The sequence below is a fragment of the Macrosteles quadrilineatus genome, unplaced genomic scaffold, assembly GCF_028750875.1.
Source record: "Macrosteles quadrilineatus isolate MER2022 unplaced genomic scaffold, UCM_ALF_1.0 Scaffold_1__1_contigs__length_201487025, whole genome shotgun sequence".
NCBI classification, from domain to species: Eukaryota; Metazoa; Arthropoda; class Insecta; order Hemiptera; family Cicadellidae; genus Macrosteles; species Macrosteles quadrilineatus.
Genome location: NW_026542594.1, coordinates 22,022,922 through 22,042,487, shown reverse-complemented (window position 1 = coordinate 22,042,487; position 19,566 = coordinate 22,022,922). Strand labels below are relative to the sequence as shown.

The 19,566-nt window shown below is 36.1% G+C and overlaps 1 protein-coding gene across 2 annotated transcripts in view; it reads right to left on the bottom strand.

Moving 5' to 3' along the window:
• Positions 1-5,382: 5,382 nt before the first annotated feature.
• LOC128983063 (peroxisomal acyl-coenzyme A oxidase 3-like) overlaps positions 5,383-19,566 on the bottom strand; it is a 36,933-nt gene continuing 22,749 nt past the window's right edge. The window contains exons 11-15 of one of the 2 annotated variants that reach the window (XM_054402198.1): positions 17,906-18,130; positions 15,029-15,180; positions 12,330-12,462; positions 7,846-8,000; positions 5,383-6,798 (exon numbers count right to left, since the gene is read on the bottom strand). In XM_054402198.1, the coding sequence (XP_054258173.1) occupies positions 6,703-6,798; positions 7,846-8,000; positions 12,330-12,462; positions 15,029-15,180; positions 17,906-18,130 (761 nt within the window). In that variant the 3' untranslated portion in view covers positions 5,383-6,702. The remainder of the gene's footprint in view (positions 6,799-7,845; positions 8,001-12,329; positions 12,463-15,028; positions 15,181-17,905; positions 18,131-19,566) is intronic. The other variant, XR_008489787.1, reaches the window with a different exon arrangement.

Here is a 19,566-nt window from a genome sequence, read left to right as displayed (position 1 = left end):
GGAATCACGCATGTATCAGTAAGGTACTATCATTGCAAACTTCAGGCAACTCTCATTGAATTAATGTTTGGGAGTTTTCCAGCACCTAAAAAAGTATATTCAGCTTTAGATATTGCTCCAAGGACACATAAACAACAAAATAATACCTGCTATTTCGCTAAAATATCAAATTGTAATAGTGTAACAGTGGGAATGCAACACAAAAACTGGAAAATTAAAACTAGTCCAAGCCAAAGAGAGGCTTGTAACTATTTCCTACAATATCTTATAACAATATGAATAAATATTATAAGTTAAAAAGGTTAGAAACAATAAATAATGCCCTGGTAATATATTTAGTATGCACTCTGTTAAACTAACTAATCCAATTGACTAGGGCGTGTATAATAAATATACGATATTAACAAAAAAGAAAGAAAGCAAATGGGGTAAAATAGTTCATACGGGAAAACTAGTTAAACATAATAAACCTAAAATTAGCTAAGAAACCTTTGTAAATATAATCAAACAACAGGTAATTAATAATATGAATTGTTCTGTACAATTACTCTAAATGAAAACAGAAAACACTTATGACTTATTTAATAATTGGTCAAGTAAATGCCCAGTTTTCCTGTATTCACTTAGGCTAGTCATTTTTATTGGATCTCTGTAAGATGAATAGTTTTATACAGGCTTAAGATTTCACTTGATTATAGTATGTAAATTTAAGGCTTAAGTGAAGATTAAAACACAATATATTTTTAATTAAAAATGTAAATATGATACGGTAACAAAACAATATGTATTTAGCACTGTTATCCTAATTATTTATTAATATAATGAAAGTAAAAAAATAGAGCCCATAACAAAAAGTGTAGAGTTGACTTGAACTCCTAAGAGATGGCTTGGTTGGTCACCTTTCAATAATCGAAGAGGTGGATTCCAAAAGTGCTTAGGTCAAAAAAGTAAATTTTTCAGGAACTAACTTTTTTTGTTAATAAAAATACTCTTTAAAACTGTTATCAAGCAAGTTATTTTAATACTGTGTAATAGTAAAGTTTTTACATAACAAATCTTTACATTTTTGGAAAGAACGAGCAAGTTTTTGCAAGCTACAAATTATTTATTTTGATGAAATTTGGTACAAACGTGTAAACCTACGTTTATTCAAACGAGTTCGCGAACCAGCATGATCGGACTATGGGAACAGGGGTTTATGGGGTAAAAATTGGTTTTTCCCATTTTTTACCCTAAAAACTTAACATTTAGCAATTTCTTTCCAAACCATTTTGTAGAGCTTGAAAAAAAAATAATTTAGTATATTGAAGCGTTAATATGCGCCTAATGGTTACGGAGAAAATATCCAAAAATCTATAAATTTTAAATTCCCATGTTATTCTTATGGAGAATAAGTAAACTGTTGTAGTTTGCTTGTTTATGAACATATTTTGATCAAATTTGGAAAATGCATTAATTTCATACTAAACTATTAAATTTTTTTAACTAACACCTTTTTTACCCTCCCTGTTGCAGCAAACATAAGTACTCGTTAAACTAATGTTATTAAAATAGGGAATAAATGTGATATTTTTAAGGAGATATTTTAGTGTAAATCCAATCAGGCAAATGGAAATTCGCTTAGTCTGCACTCTGCAGGTTTGCTGCGGCGGGGCTATTTACTTTTACACATCAATTTAAAAATAATAATGTTAATGGTGATAATACCCCTGCCACAACAAACCTGTCGACTAAGCAAATTTCTATTTGTCCGAATTTATTTCCATTTAAATCTATTTAAATAACATTTGCAGGGTGTATACTATTTTATTAAAGTGAAATTCCAGGTTTTTTCCTGGTTTTTCGAAGTTTTTCCAGGTTCCCGCGTATTTGTTTGGTTCCACTTAAACTATAATCAATTTAAGACTTGCAGCTTAAGTATACAATATAAACCTACATAAAATTTGTTTCAAAGTCCAGTGAGCTAGTGTTGAAAAAGTAATAATCCTTATTATCGTAATAATTTTCATTATCACCATTACTTAAGTCCACGGAAACATCGTCTCTCTCGATAGCAGCAAAATCATGAATATTATCTTCATTTTTTATGAACACATTATCAACGGCGGCAAAATCCTGAATATTTCCTGCGGTCGTGTGGTCACTTCCCACGGTGACGTAAACGTCATCACAGTCTTACGTTATCATAGAAAAATCCTGGACATCTCCCGCGGTATGTATACATTATCGCCGTCTCTCGCGATCACGGAAACGTAATCATCGTCATCCACGATCGCGGCAAAATCACGAAAATCTTCCGCGGCCGTGTGGACATCATCATTGACTCCCACGGTCACGTAAACGTAATCGTCATCGACCGCGATCACGGTAAAATAACGAAAATGTTCCGAGGCCGTGTAGACACCATCATTGACTCCCGCGGTCACGGAAACGTCATCGTTGTCGTGCGCGATCTCGGCAAAATCATGAATATTTCCCGCGGCAGTATAAACATCATCGTTGGTCCTGCGGTCACGTAAACGTCATCGTCGTCGTCCGCGATCGCGGCTAAATCATGAACATCTGCGGCCGTGTAGACATAATCATCGTCGTCTTTCGCGGTCACGGCAAATCACAAATATCTTCCGCGGCCGTGTGGACATCATCATAGCCTCCCGCAGTCACGGAAACGTCATCGTCCGCGATCTCGGTAAAATCATGAATATTTCCCGCGGCCGTGTCTACATCATCGTCGTCTCCCGCGGTCACGGAAACATCATCGTCGTCATCGTCCGCGATCTGGGCAAAATAATGAATATTTCCCGTGGCAGTGTAAACATCATGGTTGATCTCGCGGTCACGGAAAAGTCATCGTCGTCGTCCGCATTCACGGCAAAATCATGAGCATATCACGCGGACGTGTATAAATCATCATCGTCGTCTTTCACGGTCACGGCAAATCACGAAAATCTTCCGCGGCCGTGTAGATATCATCATTGCCTCTCGCAGATATGGAAACGTCATCGTCGTCGTCTGCGATCTCGGCAAAATCATAAACATCTGCGGCCGTGTAGACATAATCATCGTCGTCTCCCGCGGTCACGGAAACGTCATCGTCGTCGTCCGCGATCTCGGCAAAATCATGAATATTTCCCGCGGCAGTGTATACATCATCATTGATCCCGCGGTCACGTAAACGTTATCGTCGTTTCCCGAGGTCACGGAAACGTCATCGTCGTCTCCCGCGGTCACGGAAACGTCATCGTCGTCTCCCGCGGTCACGGAAACGTCATCGTCGTCGTCCGCGATCTCGGCAAAATCATGAATATTTCCTGCGGCAGTGTATACATCATCGTTGATCCCTCGGTCACGGAAACGTCATCGTCATCTCCCGCGGTCACGAAAACGTCATCGTCGTCGCCCGCAATCGCGGCAAGGCGCATTTTACGACTACAATTTTCTACCGGGGCTAAAATAAAAATCCCGGATTCGGTCCAAAAATCCCGGCTTTTTCCCGGTTTTTTCCAGGTCCCTTCAAATTCAAGGTTATTTCCCGGTTCTCCCGGTTGGTATACACCCTGATTTGGTTTAACAAGCACCTAGGTTTGCTGCTACGAGGAAACTAATAAAGTATGGTTTTTAGTAAAATTAAAAGCTTAGTATAAAATAAATAAATTTGCCAAGTTTGATCAAAATATATCCCAGTATATCCAAATTACTCGAGTTATCACGTTTACAGACACAATTTAACTCTCTATATATACACATATATAAAAATTTGAAAGAATGGTGTTTTTGGCCTCTGGGAACATCAAAATGAAAAAGTAAATTGGTCCCGGGTCTAGGTCTTACTGTGCTACCTACGGTAATAGCTACTTCGCTATAGGGAAATTTGCTAAAAGGAATAAAATCAACAATAGGCCTAAAAGAAACGTTTTTAATTTACATGAAAACATGCAAAATATTAATAAACCGTGAAATATTACGGTAGGCTATAATAAATGCCTATTTCATCATATACGACTATCTTAGTATATAATATTGTTAACTTTCAATAGAAGTAAACATAATCAACATCACACGATCAAAAATGACTTCTAGGCCTACTGGCAGTAGATATATGACAGCTGGGCAGCACCATTTGCGCATGCGCTGATTACTCAACAGCTGAATAAAGCAGTTTTGGAAAGAATAGGCTACTTATGACCAAAGCAGTTTTAGAAAACATTACAGAGTTGAAATCATTGACTATTGGCTTTTGACTATCAATAAAGTCAATGCTATTGGATACTGAAGTAGACATCCCATCTATATGGAACAGCTGTTGCCAATTATACAAAAAAAAGAACATAGTTATGTGAGCCAGTCACAGAATGCGCTAGGATCTAAAATTCCATTGTCTACCTTATTCATTGTTGCTGACTAAGTTGATGGGTCATAACAGTTGCTATAACTCACTACAAGTCATTCCATTAGTTTGACTTTGTCAAAAAGTCTGTGTATTTGACAGAAATTAATGATTGAAATCAGCACAACCAGGGCCTGATTAAGGGTCTAGTCGCCAGTAGGCTGACGTTTTTCGCGCCCCCTCCTCCCTTCCACTACCCCTCCTCTCCGCTACCACTTTCAAAATTTCAAAGAATGAATACTAATACTGAATTCAAAATTTAAAATGGCCAAAGGCATTATACTAATATTCGGTTTATTTAAAAATAAAAGAAAACTCATCATAAATAATTCATGGATGGTTTGATTACGAACTTTTAACAAATCGGTTGTTCAAGGAATGTAAAACTTTTTTATTTAAAATAATGTATTTATTTTACATTTTATTAAACATATGATTGTATTAAATCAAAAGTAGACCTAACCTAAAATATCAAAAAACCAAACAATAATATGCATACTTTAAAAATTAACTCTGTTAATCACCAAGGCCTAAACCAATTTTATTAGGACCTTTAGATGGAATTACTTAGTTTACAGCATTTATCTGTATTTATCTGCAACAAAAAGTATCGTTAAATGTTTTTACAAATCAATTATTACTATAAACTAGCTGTAACCCACGGGCTTCACCCCGTTTGACTTCATAAGTATTAATAAAACTATTGATTGGTTAAGTTAAGCTTAAATAAACAAATAATTACAGCTGAGGTATTTTTAACGTTAGGTATATGGAAAGTTCCTTTTAGAAAGGATTTAAAGGGCAATTTATGAAATAATGGATAGTTTTACACAAGGTTTCTCGTCATTACGAATATTTTAAGTATATGGTTTATGGGGGTGTGACTTGTAGTTTTCTCAAAAGTTCATGGGTACTTTGGGCTTTATATATGGATATAATGATTATGAAAATCTGCCGAACGCACCCGTCCCCACCTCCTTCCCTATCTGCACATCCTTTTTTGGAATAAAACATTTTTTACGCCCCCGGTCCCAACTTTAAGTCTTAGCTGTCTGGCACCCCCCTAAAACACTTGGCTGACTGGCGCCCTAGGCTCCAGCCTAATTAGCCTAATGGGTAATCAGGCCCTGAGCACAACCTATGCTAATATTGCTAATTTAGTCTATTTGATTCAAGCCATTTTGGCGTAAATATGTTTTCAAGTTGAGAAACTTGTAGTAAGGAATCATATACAATTAATAACTCGATATGTTAAAATTTTGACTTAGCCTAAGCACTTTTGGAATACACCTCTTCTGAAAAGCTACTTCATTTATCTGGGTATATCTTTAAGCTTCACTTTAACTAGTCATGAATTGGGCCCTAAAAATTATGGCAATCACTGTTTATTTGTGTTTCAAACCAAGGTTAAACTCGTTTGGAGAACAAATTTAGTCTACGGGAAACTGTAAGTTAGTTATGTTAAGAGCACTGACCGGTAGTTGGTAAACTGACCAAATTGTAATCTGAAACTAAAATTCTAGTTATGAGGGCAGGGTATGTAATGTAGAACATTTTTTCATCCACAGACCCTAGAAGAAAAGTTATGGTCCCATGCTTCTACCACTCTTCCCAATAGGAAATGTACTGAATTTAATTATCTACTGGCTGAAGACTACTTGAGATTTAATGGGACAATATATTCAAAGTTTATTTAGGACAAGGAGGGAATATACATATGGTCAATTAAAAACTAACATAATTGTAATAGAGTTGTATAAGTTTTGTTATGAAAACTTTTAATATAGACTAACAACTGAAACAATAACAAGACATTCATTATGGTTGTGTTTTAAACACAACTTACAGGTGTCCAAACTATATGTGGTAGATGCGTTATGACAAGGTTCTGAACAATTTGAAACTAAATAACAATTTTTTAATTTCTTCTTTCAGAAACAAAGCTTTTTACTTTTGTTATATTGATAAATAACAAAAGTAAACATCATCTTAACAATTAATTTAATTTAAAGAAAAGATAAAACATACATTGGCTTGTAACAACAAACTCTCTGTTGCACAATAATATCCATAACAAAAACATGTCTGCAAATATGTTTTTATGTATCAGCTATAGTGGGGACTACCAGTTTTAAAAATTCCATAGAGTAGTAGATTTTTAAGGCTTTTGGTACCTCATTAATCTAAAACTACAGATAAACCTTGGATCTTGGAGTATGATTTTATGAGGAGAGGAGTTCACATTTAAATAAGGGGGCAGAATAAATACATGTTAACAGCCTTAAATGGTAAAGGTACAGTATAGGCACTGGATTCTATAGCTTGGCCTTGAGGCGGATTTCTCTCCACCACGATGGCCGCTCCATCGCGCGAGGGTCAGACATCAAGCAATCCATCAGGTTGTTGTACAACTGTAACACGATGTGGTGATGAGGAAAAGACCATACTTTTATGGGTTTTAATACGTATATCTATGCTCACACGCAAGACTCACGAGACATGAACGCCGCACAACAGTAATGGCAACTGTCACAAACGAAACAGCTATTTTACACAATGTCAACAACACCCGTGTATTTCAAATAGTGTGTTTTTATTTCTGGTTACAGCTCAATATAAATTGCATCATGCTAACATAATCCTTTATTGATTTATTAGTCATTGCTCATATGACGATTCTTGTCATTATGAATGTCAGCTGATTTCTAAATATTATTTCCCAAGTTGTCTGACAAGTTGTATTTTATAACATGGTTCTTGATACAAAAATAAACTGAAGAACAAAATTCATCCATTGGTACCAACCACATTCAGTTTCACATAAAATTATCGGCGTTACAATTTTTTGAACATGAGTAATGAATTGATAGGCCAAACTCCAAATCGTCTCACCTAAATTTCAATTCAAATTGTAACAAAAATGAAATTGATCTGTTAATGCTATAAGGTTCTTTATGTATGAAAATGAAAGCTTGTAACCTCATCTTTCGAATGTTATCAAAATTATTTGGTTTGAAATTATTTTAAGCTGGTAAAAGAAAAGTTACACTATATGACGTTTTTTGTCATATGGGCGTTTTGGAAGCACAGATATATGACAAAAATTGTCATATTGCCAGTCCCAGGGTTAAAATTAAATGTTAATAGCTTAGTATGAAATAGCTTTACAAAGCACTAGGTGTACTGTAAATCTCTTAGGAAAGTCACAGTAGGCCTACAATAATTATTAGCTATGTTATATTTTTGCAACCCTGTAGGTCTAGGATAAAGTAATAAAAAGGATAGTAGCATAAAGTATGTAAAACTATTCCTAGTACCGGATACACCACTAATTGTCAGGGGGCTGCAGCATGTTGTACTAGAAAATTTTTTTTTAAATAAATAATGTGTCAGTATAGTAAGTGACAATGATGACATCAGGATTTTGCTGTGATTAAGGTTGTAAAGGAAGTACTTACCTTGCCATCAGAGTGTGCTAAGACAGAGTTGAGTATGAAGTCTGGAGGAGCCAAAGCCTCTACTAGACTCACAGCCTGGGGTCTCAGTTCTGTCAGTAGCCTTAGTACAGCCGTGTTGAGATTGTCAGCAAGTGCTGCGCCCTCACAGTAGCCACCTGAATGTACATTACAATATAGTAGTGGCAGGGCAATCATCCACAGTCACAGAATCAACAAAAATATGGCATAAAATGGCATAACTTTAATTTGGGAAATGAAAACTAAACGAAAATAATTTATTTCAACATGCAAAGTTAGGGCCACACGGCCCTTTCTTACACTTAACCTGCTTGTATATAAATATAAAATACAATACACAATATAATAGAAAACATTATTTACACAAAATCAATACTTTTTAAAAACAAAAATTAAATGTCTAACATAAACACTCATACACTCAGTCAGCAATTACAAAAGCGCCAAAAAGGACGCACCAGCTGAGGCCATACGCTCAAAGTACAATTTTTTCAGTGCCACCACGAACCATGGACGACTATCAAGCATTTCAATGGATAAAAGTAGGTTGTTACAAAGATGGCAGGCAGTTACAACAAAGGCCCTGTCATATGCTGTACTCCTATGATGAGGTATGCTCAACGTGAAAGATGCAGTGCGTTTCAGCTACAAAACTGAAGTCACGTTCAAACTATTTTGGCAATCTATTGCTAAAATGATGATTTTAAAAGTAGCCTCTGATCGTTCAACTTTAATATTTTTGATTTGATGTAGAAAGGTGTGATTTGCTCAAAGAGTCTTAAATCAAAAGCAAATCGCAAGCAATAATTCTGCGAGCGTTGCATCACACCATCAAGATTTCAGTCATCCAATGATTCAATGTAATTTGAATATACTTAATAGACCTGTACTGCTTACTATGTAAGTTAAATACCCCCGTCGCAGCAAACCTGCATACTAAGCGAATTTCCATTTACCCCGCTTGATTTCTACTAAAATATTCCATATAAATTTTCAGATTTATTTCCTATTTAAATAGCATTAATTTTAGTGAGTAGTTAGGTTTGCTGCTACAGGGAAGATGTTGAGGTGTGTTTTTTCAATTGAAATATTGATAGCTTAGTATAAAAAAAACCAAATTGCCAAATTTGATTAAAATATATCCATAAACAAGCAAACTAGAACAGTTTATCTGTTCTCCATAAGAATAACATGGGAATTATAAATTTAAATTTTTTTTAATTTTCTACATAGTCAATGAACATTCAAAAACACTTCAATATACTAAATTATTTGTTTTTTTAAGCTCTTCAAAATGGTCTAGAGAGAAATTTAGAAATTTAAAGTTTTTAGGGTCAAAAATTAGAAAAACTCATTTTTACCCATAAACCCCTGATCCCATGGTCCGATTATGCTGGTTTGCGAACTCGTTCGAATAAATGTAGGTTTACACGTTTGTACCAAATTTCATCAAAATCGGATCAATTTTGCTTGAGTTTTCGCGCTAATGGACACATATATAAATATATATATATGAATTTGAACGGATGGTGTTTTTGGCCTCTGGGGACCTCAAAACGAAAAAGTAAATCGGTCCCGGGTCTAGGTCTTACCATGAGATCTACGGTAATAGCTTATTCCCTATATGGGAAATTCGCTAAAAGTATGAAGTTCATGATGTTATATGATACTTTATTGTCCAGTCTCAGGCTGTAATTTATATTTATATAAATGTATCCACAGTACTTAAATCTAGAAGGGTCAGTGTTAATTTTCTCAAAACCCAGAGACACAGTAACATAGCCTTAGATGTATTAAAGTCCGTTCACAAAATTTAGGTGGTTTAGGAGGAAGATTTCTTGGGTTTCCCCACCACTTTTTTTAGCTTAATCTACATATCAGCAGAACAGCTGTCGACTCTTGTTTCAAAGTTAGGGTGAGGTGGAGGGGATGGTATCTCTTCCCTCAAACCACCTAAATTTTGTAGAACAGAGATGATAACAGGTCACAACCACAAACTACATATTAAATTAACAAATAAGAATAAGAGTAAAAGATTAGTGTTTTACTTTACATAGACACACACACATACCAAGATTAGGCCTACAGCACTAATCATAAAACAACAACAAAACAACTGTTTTATACTTCGTTCCCAATTTTGAGCAGGGCCGATTTACTGAATAGGCATGGTAGCCACGTGCCTAGGCTGCGAGGCAGTTGGCTTTTTTGGGGGCAAATGAATTGGAAAATAAAAAATGGTGGTTGTATTTGCATGCGATAGCAGTAAACTTATGATATTCCCTCGCAGCTGTGTAGATATCATTATCGCCTCCCGTGGCCATGTAGATATCGTAATTGTCTCCCACGATCGCGGCAAAATTCTGACTGTTTCCCGTGGTCGTGTAGACATAATTATAGTCTTCTATGATCTGACACGAATATATGAACATATGTGAACACATCCCGCGGCCGTGATGAGATTATTGACGTCTGCCGCAAATGAGGCCAAATTCTTATCTTTTTCTGCGGTCGTGTCACGTTTGGACATTATCTTGCACGATCGCGGTAAAATTCTGATCATTGCAGCTGTGTAGGCCGTGTATCATTATTTTATCTCCCAGTGTCCTGAAAACATCACAATCGTCTCCCGCATAGACATCGTAATCGTAATCATATCAAACTATTGCGGCAAAATGTTAGCCCTAATCAAATCCCGCAGTAGTTTGGAGATCATCATCGTCTTCCGCATTCACGGCAAAATTCTGAATGTTTCCCGCGGTCGTGTGGACATTATCGCCTACCGTGATTGCGGCAATATTGTGATCATCCCCTCAGCCATGTGTTGACATATTATCGTCTCCCGCGGTTACAGAAACGTCACTGTTGTTTTGCGCGATTGCGGTAAATTGAAATATCCAGGTAGAAATACCAAATTCACGCATTATTCCCGGATTTCCCGGTCGGTGGACACCCTGTTATATATATTGCTGAGGGGTGCTACTATTAGTTGTGCCTAGGGCACTGACAGGGTCAAAAGCGGGCCTGGGTTTGAGGGGAAGTTCCCGCACCACTTTTTGGTATTTAATGTATGTTGCCTAATCAGCTGTTGAGCTACTATTTTAAAGGTAAGGGTCAAGTGTAGGGGATAGATTTCATTCCCCCAAACCGCCTAAATATTGTGAATGAAGTATAGGTAAGTTTGGTTGTATAGATTAGGTTAAAACAGGAGTGCCAATTTAAATTTTACTCATGATAACAAGAGCTTGCCACGCAGGATATCCAGATAGTGGAGGCTTCACTGATTTTTTAGTGCGCAGGCAGCTTTGGACTCTGCCAAAGAGTGCCTAACCATTGCAATAGCGTCATAGCACCTGCAGCCCTGTTTGGTCTTACCACCATATATGAATTGCCCTCTGCAATAGTAATCTGCTTTAGTCTGCTTTAGTAAGGGTTAAATAGAAAAATTAGTTATTAATAAATTGGAATAGCTTACCTAATTTTAATATGTTTTTAATAATTTAAATTTGTATTTTTTTACTATTTGTTCAAGTTATATCATTTATTTGATTTAACTGAAGAACATTAAAATGTAATCATTTATTTATTTATTGTGGGAAGGGGGTGTCCGAGAGTCTTTTTGGGCTAAAATTATTAAACAGCCAATCACTGGATCACAACTTCAGTTTAAGTATACACATAAGTAGAAAACACAAAATCTCATCATAAATCATTTGGATACACTATAACCAGAATTTGACTGCTGGTTAAAGGTTACGTTAACTTTCAAGATGAAAAGTATTAATTTACTAGAATCTATATATTTACGATTCTGAAATGGTTATTTCTATTTTAAACAGGGTGTCCAGCTTTGATGAGAACCTTGAACAGGTTATTTGATGAAAAGAAGGGGGATTAAATAAATTTTAAAATATTATACAAGGTGCAGCAAAAAAAACATCTATTTTCTGCAGCACACTGTTCAGCAACAGGTCGTTTGAGAGTGGTGGGGTTAGGCTCGTTGGGAAGCCTACAAGCCTACTATTATCTGTGGTCATAGAGTAGTGGTCACCTGAGCAACGTGCATTTGTTATAGAGTCGATTTAAAAAAGTAATGATTTAGTTTTTGCAACGTAGCGGTATTTCAACGCATTCTTTAAATTAGCCGCACCCTGCATAATATGCAGTCATTCACTGGTGGAATGAAATTGTATTTTTCAACACTCTCTTTGAACACAACATAAGTACCGGTAATACTTTAAGTTTTATCATTGGGAAGTACAGGAAAATATGGACATGATGTTTAAACTAACTTTACACTATAGCTTAAGAGCCTATTTTCCCATATTGAATATATGTGGAAACGGTCAGTCGCTGATGTTCTAACCCTAACACTCTATTAAATTAGTCAGCTCCTGTGCTTCAGTTAACTCCTATGGTTGTAAACTGATTAGTTTGGTGTTCTTCACAACAAAAAGTTAACAAACCTTGGTAAAGGTAGCCAATATATTTTTGTAAGCAGGTCAGCCCATAGAGGTAGTAGAGCTTTTCCAACACCACTCTCAACTCTGGTTCTGATGTTTTCTTACAATGGTCCCAAAAATACTTTAATACATTGTTCTGAAAGAAGACAAATCTATTAAAACTCTAAATCCAAATTATTTTTACGAATTTTACGATTATGTGTTTGAAGATTCTTACCTCAAAGTAAATGTTTTATTTTTAATAACCTAAAACAAGATGGATGACAATAAACAAGTTATTTCTAAAACAAGAGAAAATAAAGTTTTCATCTGAAAAGTCTTCTTTGTTACTCACTTGCCCTAAAAATGCACTCACAGCGTACACAAGTATGATATAAACAAGAAACTTGACATTGCTAAAAATCAATGAATGAATTACTCTTGCCACAGCAATCCTGCATATCAAGTGAATTTACATTTGTCTGGTCAAATTTGGATATGTGTAATTGTTTTTGAACCATCACAGTTCTATACAGCAGTGTTATTTATGGAATTTTAATTTTTATACAGTGTGTAAATTTAGTCTTGAAACAAATCTGTATATTATAAACCGAACGATAGGTAGATAGATAGAAATATTCTGTTTGTAGCGTTGATTGTTAAAATTTTATTTATTTTTTATTTTATTTTTTTTACATCAAAAATATTTTTTAACCCCCCCTCCCCTAACAGGGTAGTGGGTGACTTATTTTTTTCAAATAGCAACCCCTATTGAGTGACCCCTCATTTTGGAGGATTTGTCGAAAGAAACACAATGACGCAAACCCGAGGTGGATATCTCACCCCTAGCCAAAATGGCAGGTATTGGCAGGTTGTATATTGCATTATATAAGAAGTAATAATAAAGATAGTAGCCTACTGATCAGCCTCTAGGGAGTAAAAATTGTGTAATGGCTGAATTTGAAGACAGGACAGCTTTTTGTGAGTTGTATTAACACATTAATCAATCTGCTGTGCGCAAAGACCCTTTAGAACCAGGTTTAATGAAGATCCTCCTAGTAATGACGCTATTAGCAAGTGGTACTTGAAATTTAAGATAATTGGCTGCATTTGTACAAAAAAATTAACTGGGATGGCCGTCAGTGAGCATTGAAGTTGTAGAGCAGGTAAGGGAAAGTTTTACCCGTAGTCCACTGAAATCTACTGTTAAATGCAGCTTTGATTACCACAGTCAACTGTTTGGAAAATTCTACGTAACATATAAAATTCAAACCTTAAAAACTTCAGCTGCTTCAAATATTAAAAAAATTACAAAGTTATCAGACTTTCTTTTTGTGAGGACATGCAAACCTTGATGTAAAACAAAAACTTTGTAAAACATTTAGTCTTTACCGATGAAGCAGCATTCCAGTCTGTGGTAACTTGAACAGACATAATTTCAGAATATGGAGTATAGTGAACATGAGTTACGCTTACATTGAGCAAATCCTCCCACGGTTAATGTGTTTTGTGCTGTCACTTACAACAAAGTGCACGGGCCTTTTTACTTCATTGAAAAAACGGCAATTGGAATAGTTTTTTTGGACATGGTGACAGAATGGCTTCTTCCGCAATTAGAACAAGATTGTGCAGATTTAATTCTGCAATTGGATGGCACACCTCCACATTTTATAATGTGGAGGTTATTAAACAATTTTTTAATAACTCCATGTGGATGTTAGAGCTGAACTTAACAATGTGCTGGCCGAGAGATTGATCGGGCGTGGTGTTTTGAACTATGACACACTCCTGAACTGGCCTCCAAGACTCTAGACATCACCCCCTGTGATTTTTTCTTAAGGAGATTAGATACATCAATCAAAGATTAGGTGTACACAACAACATTACCAGATAGCATACCCTGAGATCCAGCAATGGATTACCATTGCTATCAAAACAATCGATCAAGATACTCTTGTCAAAGTATGGCAAGAGCTTGACTACAGGATTGAGATCTGTTGTTATCACAAGGGATTCCCATATCAAACATTTATAGTTCTGATTACCTATGACGAAACTTTTTGGGTTTTCCATAAGTTTTAACCATTTTATTTCTTTGTATAACATATAAAACTATATTTTCTTTACGCTTGAAATCATGAACATAATTAGTAATAACCCAGTTTTCCAAAATTAACATTTTTTGTGTGTGATCAAGTTTTGTTAGAGGCGAAGACGAGTATGTGAGAGTGAGTTTCTAGTACGAGGCAAAGCCGAGGACAGGAATTATTGGAGCAAGTGCCAGAAAATCATGTTTAGTAAAAGTAAAAGTTATGAACAATATTTTTCATATTTCTGTTTGCAGTTAAGATTGCTCAACAAAGAAATAGCTGATTAAAATTAGAAAAAATACATGTTAAGGAAATACTAGGCCTATTGCACATAATGGGTAAATGGAGAACTGATTAAGACTGGGAAAAGTAAATTTAGAGCAAGGGAAAACCAACTGATTCCTTTGCTATAAATTAGAGCTTGGGAAGAGTTATTTTCTTTTATATCAGGTGTCATCGAAAATCACCTGACTGAAACTTTCTGTTAGGAGTTGTGGAAAATAATTTTCTTATCTGAATAATTAGCATTGAATAATTTCATCCAAAAAATGCTCTAGTAAAAAGTTGGCGTTTGAAGCAGAATATTTACTTTCACACTGAAAAATGTGAGGAAATGTAAAAATGATCAGTCACCTGTGCAAAAGCAAGCGAGAGCGTGTGAGCGTAGAACACTTGACTATGGTTTCTGGCAGTGAATCTGTCAGTGTCCTCTGTTAGAGTATCAACTTTCTCTTGAGTGGCATGCAGCAACCATTTGACCAGCCAGTTAAACGCTTCTTCCACGACTGGAACACAAAATAACACAATTCAATTAGGAGATGATAAAAAAATGTGATTGAATGTTTTATTTATCAAGCTAAATAATCTATGTTGACCTTTGTTTAGATGTTTAGTTAGATTAAACGATATTAATTATGCTTTGACATTAATATAATAACATTAAAAATTGGAAGCAAAGGAATGTAGATTTAAGTGAATTAAAAAGTTAGTAAAGCCAGTGCTTAAGTTTCAAGGAATTGTCCAATCAGAACTAAAACCTATAAGCTGGTATATCCTGTCTCAGGTTGGCAGGCTACCTAATCGAAGAGGTAGAACAGAAACATGGCTGAGTGGGCCCCCTGAGTAAATCCCATTAGTCACACATCACTGAAGTGAACATAAACTAAACATCAAGTAAACAATCCAATACAACAGGTGATCAGGTGAACAATACATTTGTATTGTTTTGTGCGGCTTAGTGCTTACTTTTGTTAAGTAAAGTCACAGTTAGATTTTTACAATTAATGTTTTATCCCTATATTTAAGAAGTAATCCATCAATTTATCTTTATATTGACATAGCTTTTTGAAGTTTTTTTTTGAGGTTGTGGTCAGGCTAGTGCCCCATTACCCTAAGATGTGAGGGGTTAGAAAGGTATGCAGGTATAATGACCCTATGGTTTAAAGCTTGCTAAACAAGGCGAATACTATTTTTCTTAAATGTAATTCCAGGTCTTTTTCTGGTTTTTCAAGGTACCCGTCTGAACATTTTATTAATTCCCTTGTCAGGCCCGGACTGGCTAGGTCTGCGATCGCGGAGGGCCCCCAGCTCAAGGAGGCCCCCGAAGGGGCCCCTTAACGCTTAAAATTACGAGAAAATGTTGTTGCTTGTTAGAAGTTATCATATGTTCTTAGTAAAGTTTTGTTTACATTTTCCAAACTAGAGAACTGTGTTTAACAACTGTTTGTATCTCGCCGTTTATATAAAGGCATACAACCATTGACTATCACACCTCTACGTATAGGTGTACCTACGTAGAGGTGTATAGTCAATGATACAACCGATTGTAGCCTACCGTATTGTAAGTTGAGTGACGTTGTTGTAGTAGTGTAATACATTGTCTGCGCAGTGACTAGTGTTGTGGTTAGCAGACGACAGCAAAGTGATGATCTATCATATCAGCTGATTACTCAGCATAAAGACAGCGCAAAAAGACATGAAAAGAAGAAAATGATACTGGAAACGTTTGTGAGTAAATGTTCAGCTTGTAGACAGTGCTTATTAATTGTGAATGTGTGTGTAATTTTTGTGAATATTCCATGTTTTATGACTCATGTTATGTGTATTTATATTTTATAGTTCAATATTTTTGCTTGTTGTTAAGTAGGCCTCCTGATTTACAGTCTTTGTCTTGTTAGTATTATTTTTCAAATCCCTAAAATCTTTTTGTGATTACTATTACCACACAATGTTGACAAAACTTATTAACTTTGGTGTGAATATACTGCACTTTAATTTGAACTCTGCTATACCACTTATTGCCACTTCTACAGTATGTGTATTGAGTTGTAGTATCCTAAAAATAATTGTTTTTTTATAAATAATTAAGTTCAAGTAAATACCCTAACATTTTATAAATACCTATCTGAATTTCTTCCTTCTTATAAATGCCAAAATAGTGAGAAAAAACTTGTTTACAAGAACCTAATAAAAAATAATCCACCGGAAGAGGGCCCCTTCACAGCATGTAGCTGAGGGCCCCAAATAGTCCCAGTCCGGGCCTGTCCCTTGTGAATGTTTAGTTCCACCAAAACTATAACCAATTCAAGGCCTACAGCTTAAGTTTGTTCTCACATCACATTTGTATATTTCTAGATGTTCCAAAGTTCAGTGAGCTACTGCAAAAATTATAATCCTTAATGTTAATAATAGTAATCATTTTCATCAACATCATCACCTAAGATCACAAAAACATCGTCTCCCACAATAGCAGCAAAATTCTGAATATCTCAATCATTCACAGAAACATTATCATCTCCGACATAATCCTGAAATCTCACTTAAGGTTATCATCCGCGATAGTGGCAAAATCCTGAGTGTCTCCCGCGGTTTGCATACATTGTCGTCACCTCCCGCGGTCACAGAAATGTCATCACAGTCTTCTGCATTTGCGGCAAAATCCTGGACATCTACTGCGGTTTGTAGACATTATTGTCATCTCCCACAGTTACAGATACGTCATCATAGTCTACCGCAATCACAGCAAAATCCTAAACATCTCCTGCGTGGTCATCATCATCATCTCCCGCAGTCACGGAAATGTCATCATAGTCTTCTGCGATTGTGTCAAAATCCCTAACATCTTTCGCAGTTTGAAGACGTAAGCGTTGTCTCCCGCGGTCACAGAAACCTCATCACAGTCTTCCGCTGCAAATAAGTGAATTATTCAAACCTTTGAACTTCGAAGACACGTTTTACATTCAATCTTCTATAAGGACTGATATAAAAATCACTATCTTCCAAGTACAGGCAGGGGCTATACAAGGGGTCGCTATGGTGATTTTGGCAGATTGTCTACATGGAGAGTCGCATAATTTGGTTTGCGGATGACCGAAGATAAAATAATGGAGACAAAGAGTGTCAAATCTATCTCTTAATATTAAGAATATTTAGGTAAGGTGTGATATAGCAGTCCTCTCTGAAAAAAGGCTCTAAATGAATATACTTGTGGTAATTACAATGCTAACCTACAATTATGGCAGGTGACAGGCTGGTTGTGATAGACATTTGGGAAGGTAGCGTCCGAGGCGAGATATCCGATGAGAGAGAGGGGGAAGCTTGATGTATCGGCATATGAGTTCAGTTCCTTGGCCTGTCGCAGCAGCCAGTTACTGGTCTGTTGTAGCAACACGTTGTTGTCTCCCTCGTACGTCACTGTCGGGTCGTGGTTGTTGCGTAGCTCACCTAGACCTGCGGCTGAAAACAAATGATAAGTCGTAGTAACAGGTCTGTGACATCAAACATCGTAACATCAAACATCAAAACATGGTAATAAGTAAAGCTTTTGAAATATACTAAGAATATTCAATATATATTAAGTATTGAAATAGACATCCATCTCCATTACAATTTATAGTCTGTTTCAGAGTAAAAAATAATTTACCTAGTTCTAGTTAAATTGACACAATTGAGGAAGCTGCAATCAAGTTCTGTTTTAGCGAATTTCCCTATAGGGAAGTAGCTATTACCGTAGGTGGCACGGTAAGACATAGACCCGAGACCAATTTACTTTTTCATTTTGATGTCCCCAGAGGCCAAAAACACCATTCGTTCAAATTTTTATATATGTATATATATATATATATATATATATATAGACTTATATATATATACGTCCGTGAACGCGATAACTTGAGTAATTTTTGTCCGATTTTGATGAAATTTGGTTTAAAGGTGTAAAGCGGGATAAACTTGAATGAGTTCGCGAACCAGCATGATCGGACCATGGGAACGGGGCTTTACGGGGGGTTTTATGGGGTAAAAATTGGTTTTTCTCACTTTTGACCCTCAAAACACAAAATTTCCCAATTTCTCTTTAGACCTTTTTAAAGAGCTTAAAAAAACAATTAATTTAGTATATAAAAGTATTTTTGTTCGGTTAATAGTAACGGAGAAAATTAAAAAAATTGTAAATTTAAAATTCCCATGTTATTCTTATGGAGAATATTGTCAAATGTTGTAGTTTGCTTGTTTATGGAAATATTTTGTATTTTGATCAAATTTATTTATTTTGTACTAAGCTATCAATATTTTACAAAAAAAAAACACACTTTATTAGTTTCCTTGTAGCAGCAAACCTAGGTACTCGTTAAACCTAATGTTATTAAATAAAATATATTTAATTGAAAATCAATTAAGACAAATGGAAATTCGCTTAGTCGGCAGGTTTGCTGCGGCGGGGGTATTATAATACTGTAACGTGCCCCCTTTACTCCCTGTACCCAATACACCTTCCTCTAGCTACCTACGAATTCCACTTCCCTTCCCGACCTTTCTACCACCGGCGTCACCTCCAAACCCCCAGCGTCGTCCAGGATCCTTTCTGAAAGTTTCCCCAAACGAATTCAGAAGTCCCCTTCAGGGATCCTTTACCTCACCTTCCCCTGATACCTTTCTACCACCGGCGTCGCCTCCAAACAAACCCTCAGCGTCGTCCGGTATCCCTCTTGAAAATTTCCCCGAATGAATCCAGAGGTCCCCTTCAGGGATCCTTTACCTAACCCTCCCCTGGTACCTTTCCACCCCCAACTTTGTCTCTAACACGCCTACGTCCCCTAGAAAAGGTCCCGATATCGAAAAACATGTTCTCCGTCCTTTACAAGTCCTATCGTTTTTACCTATACCACTCCCAG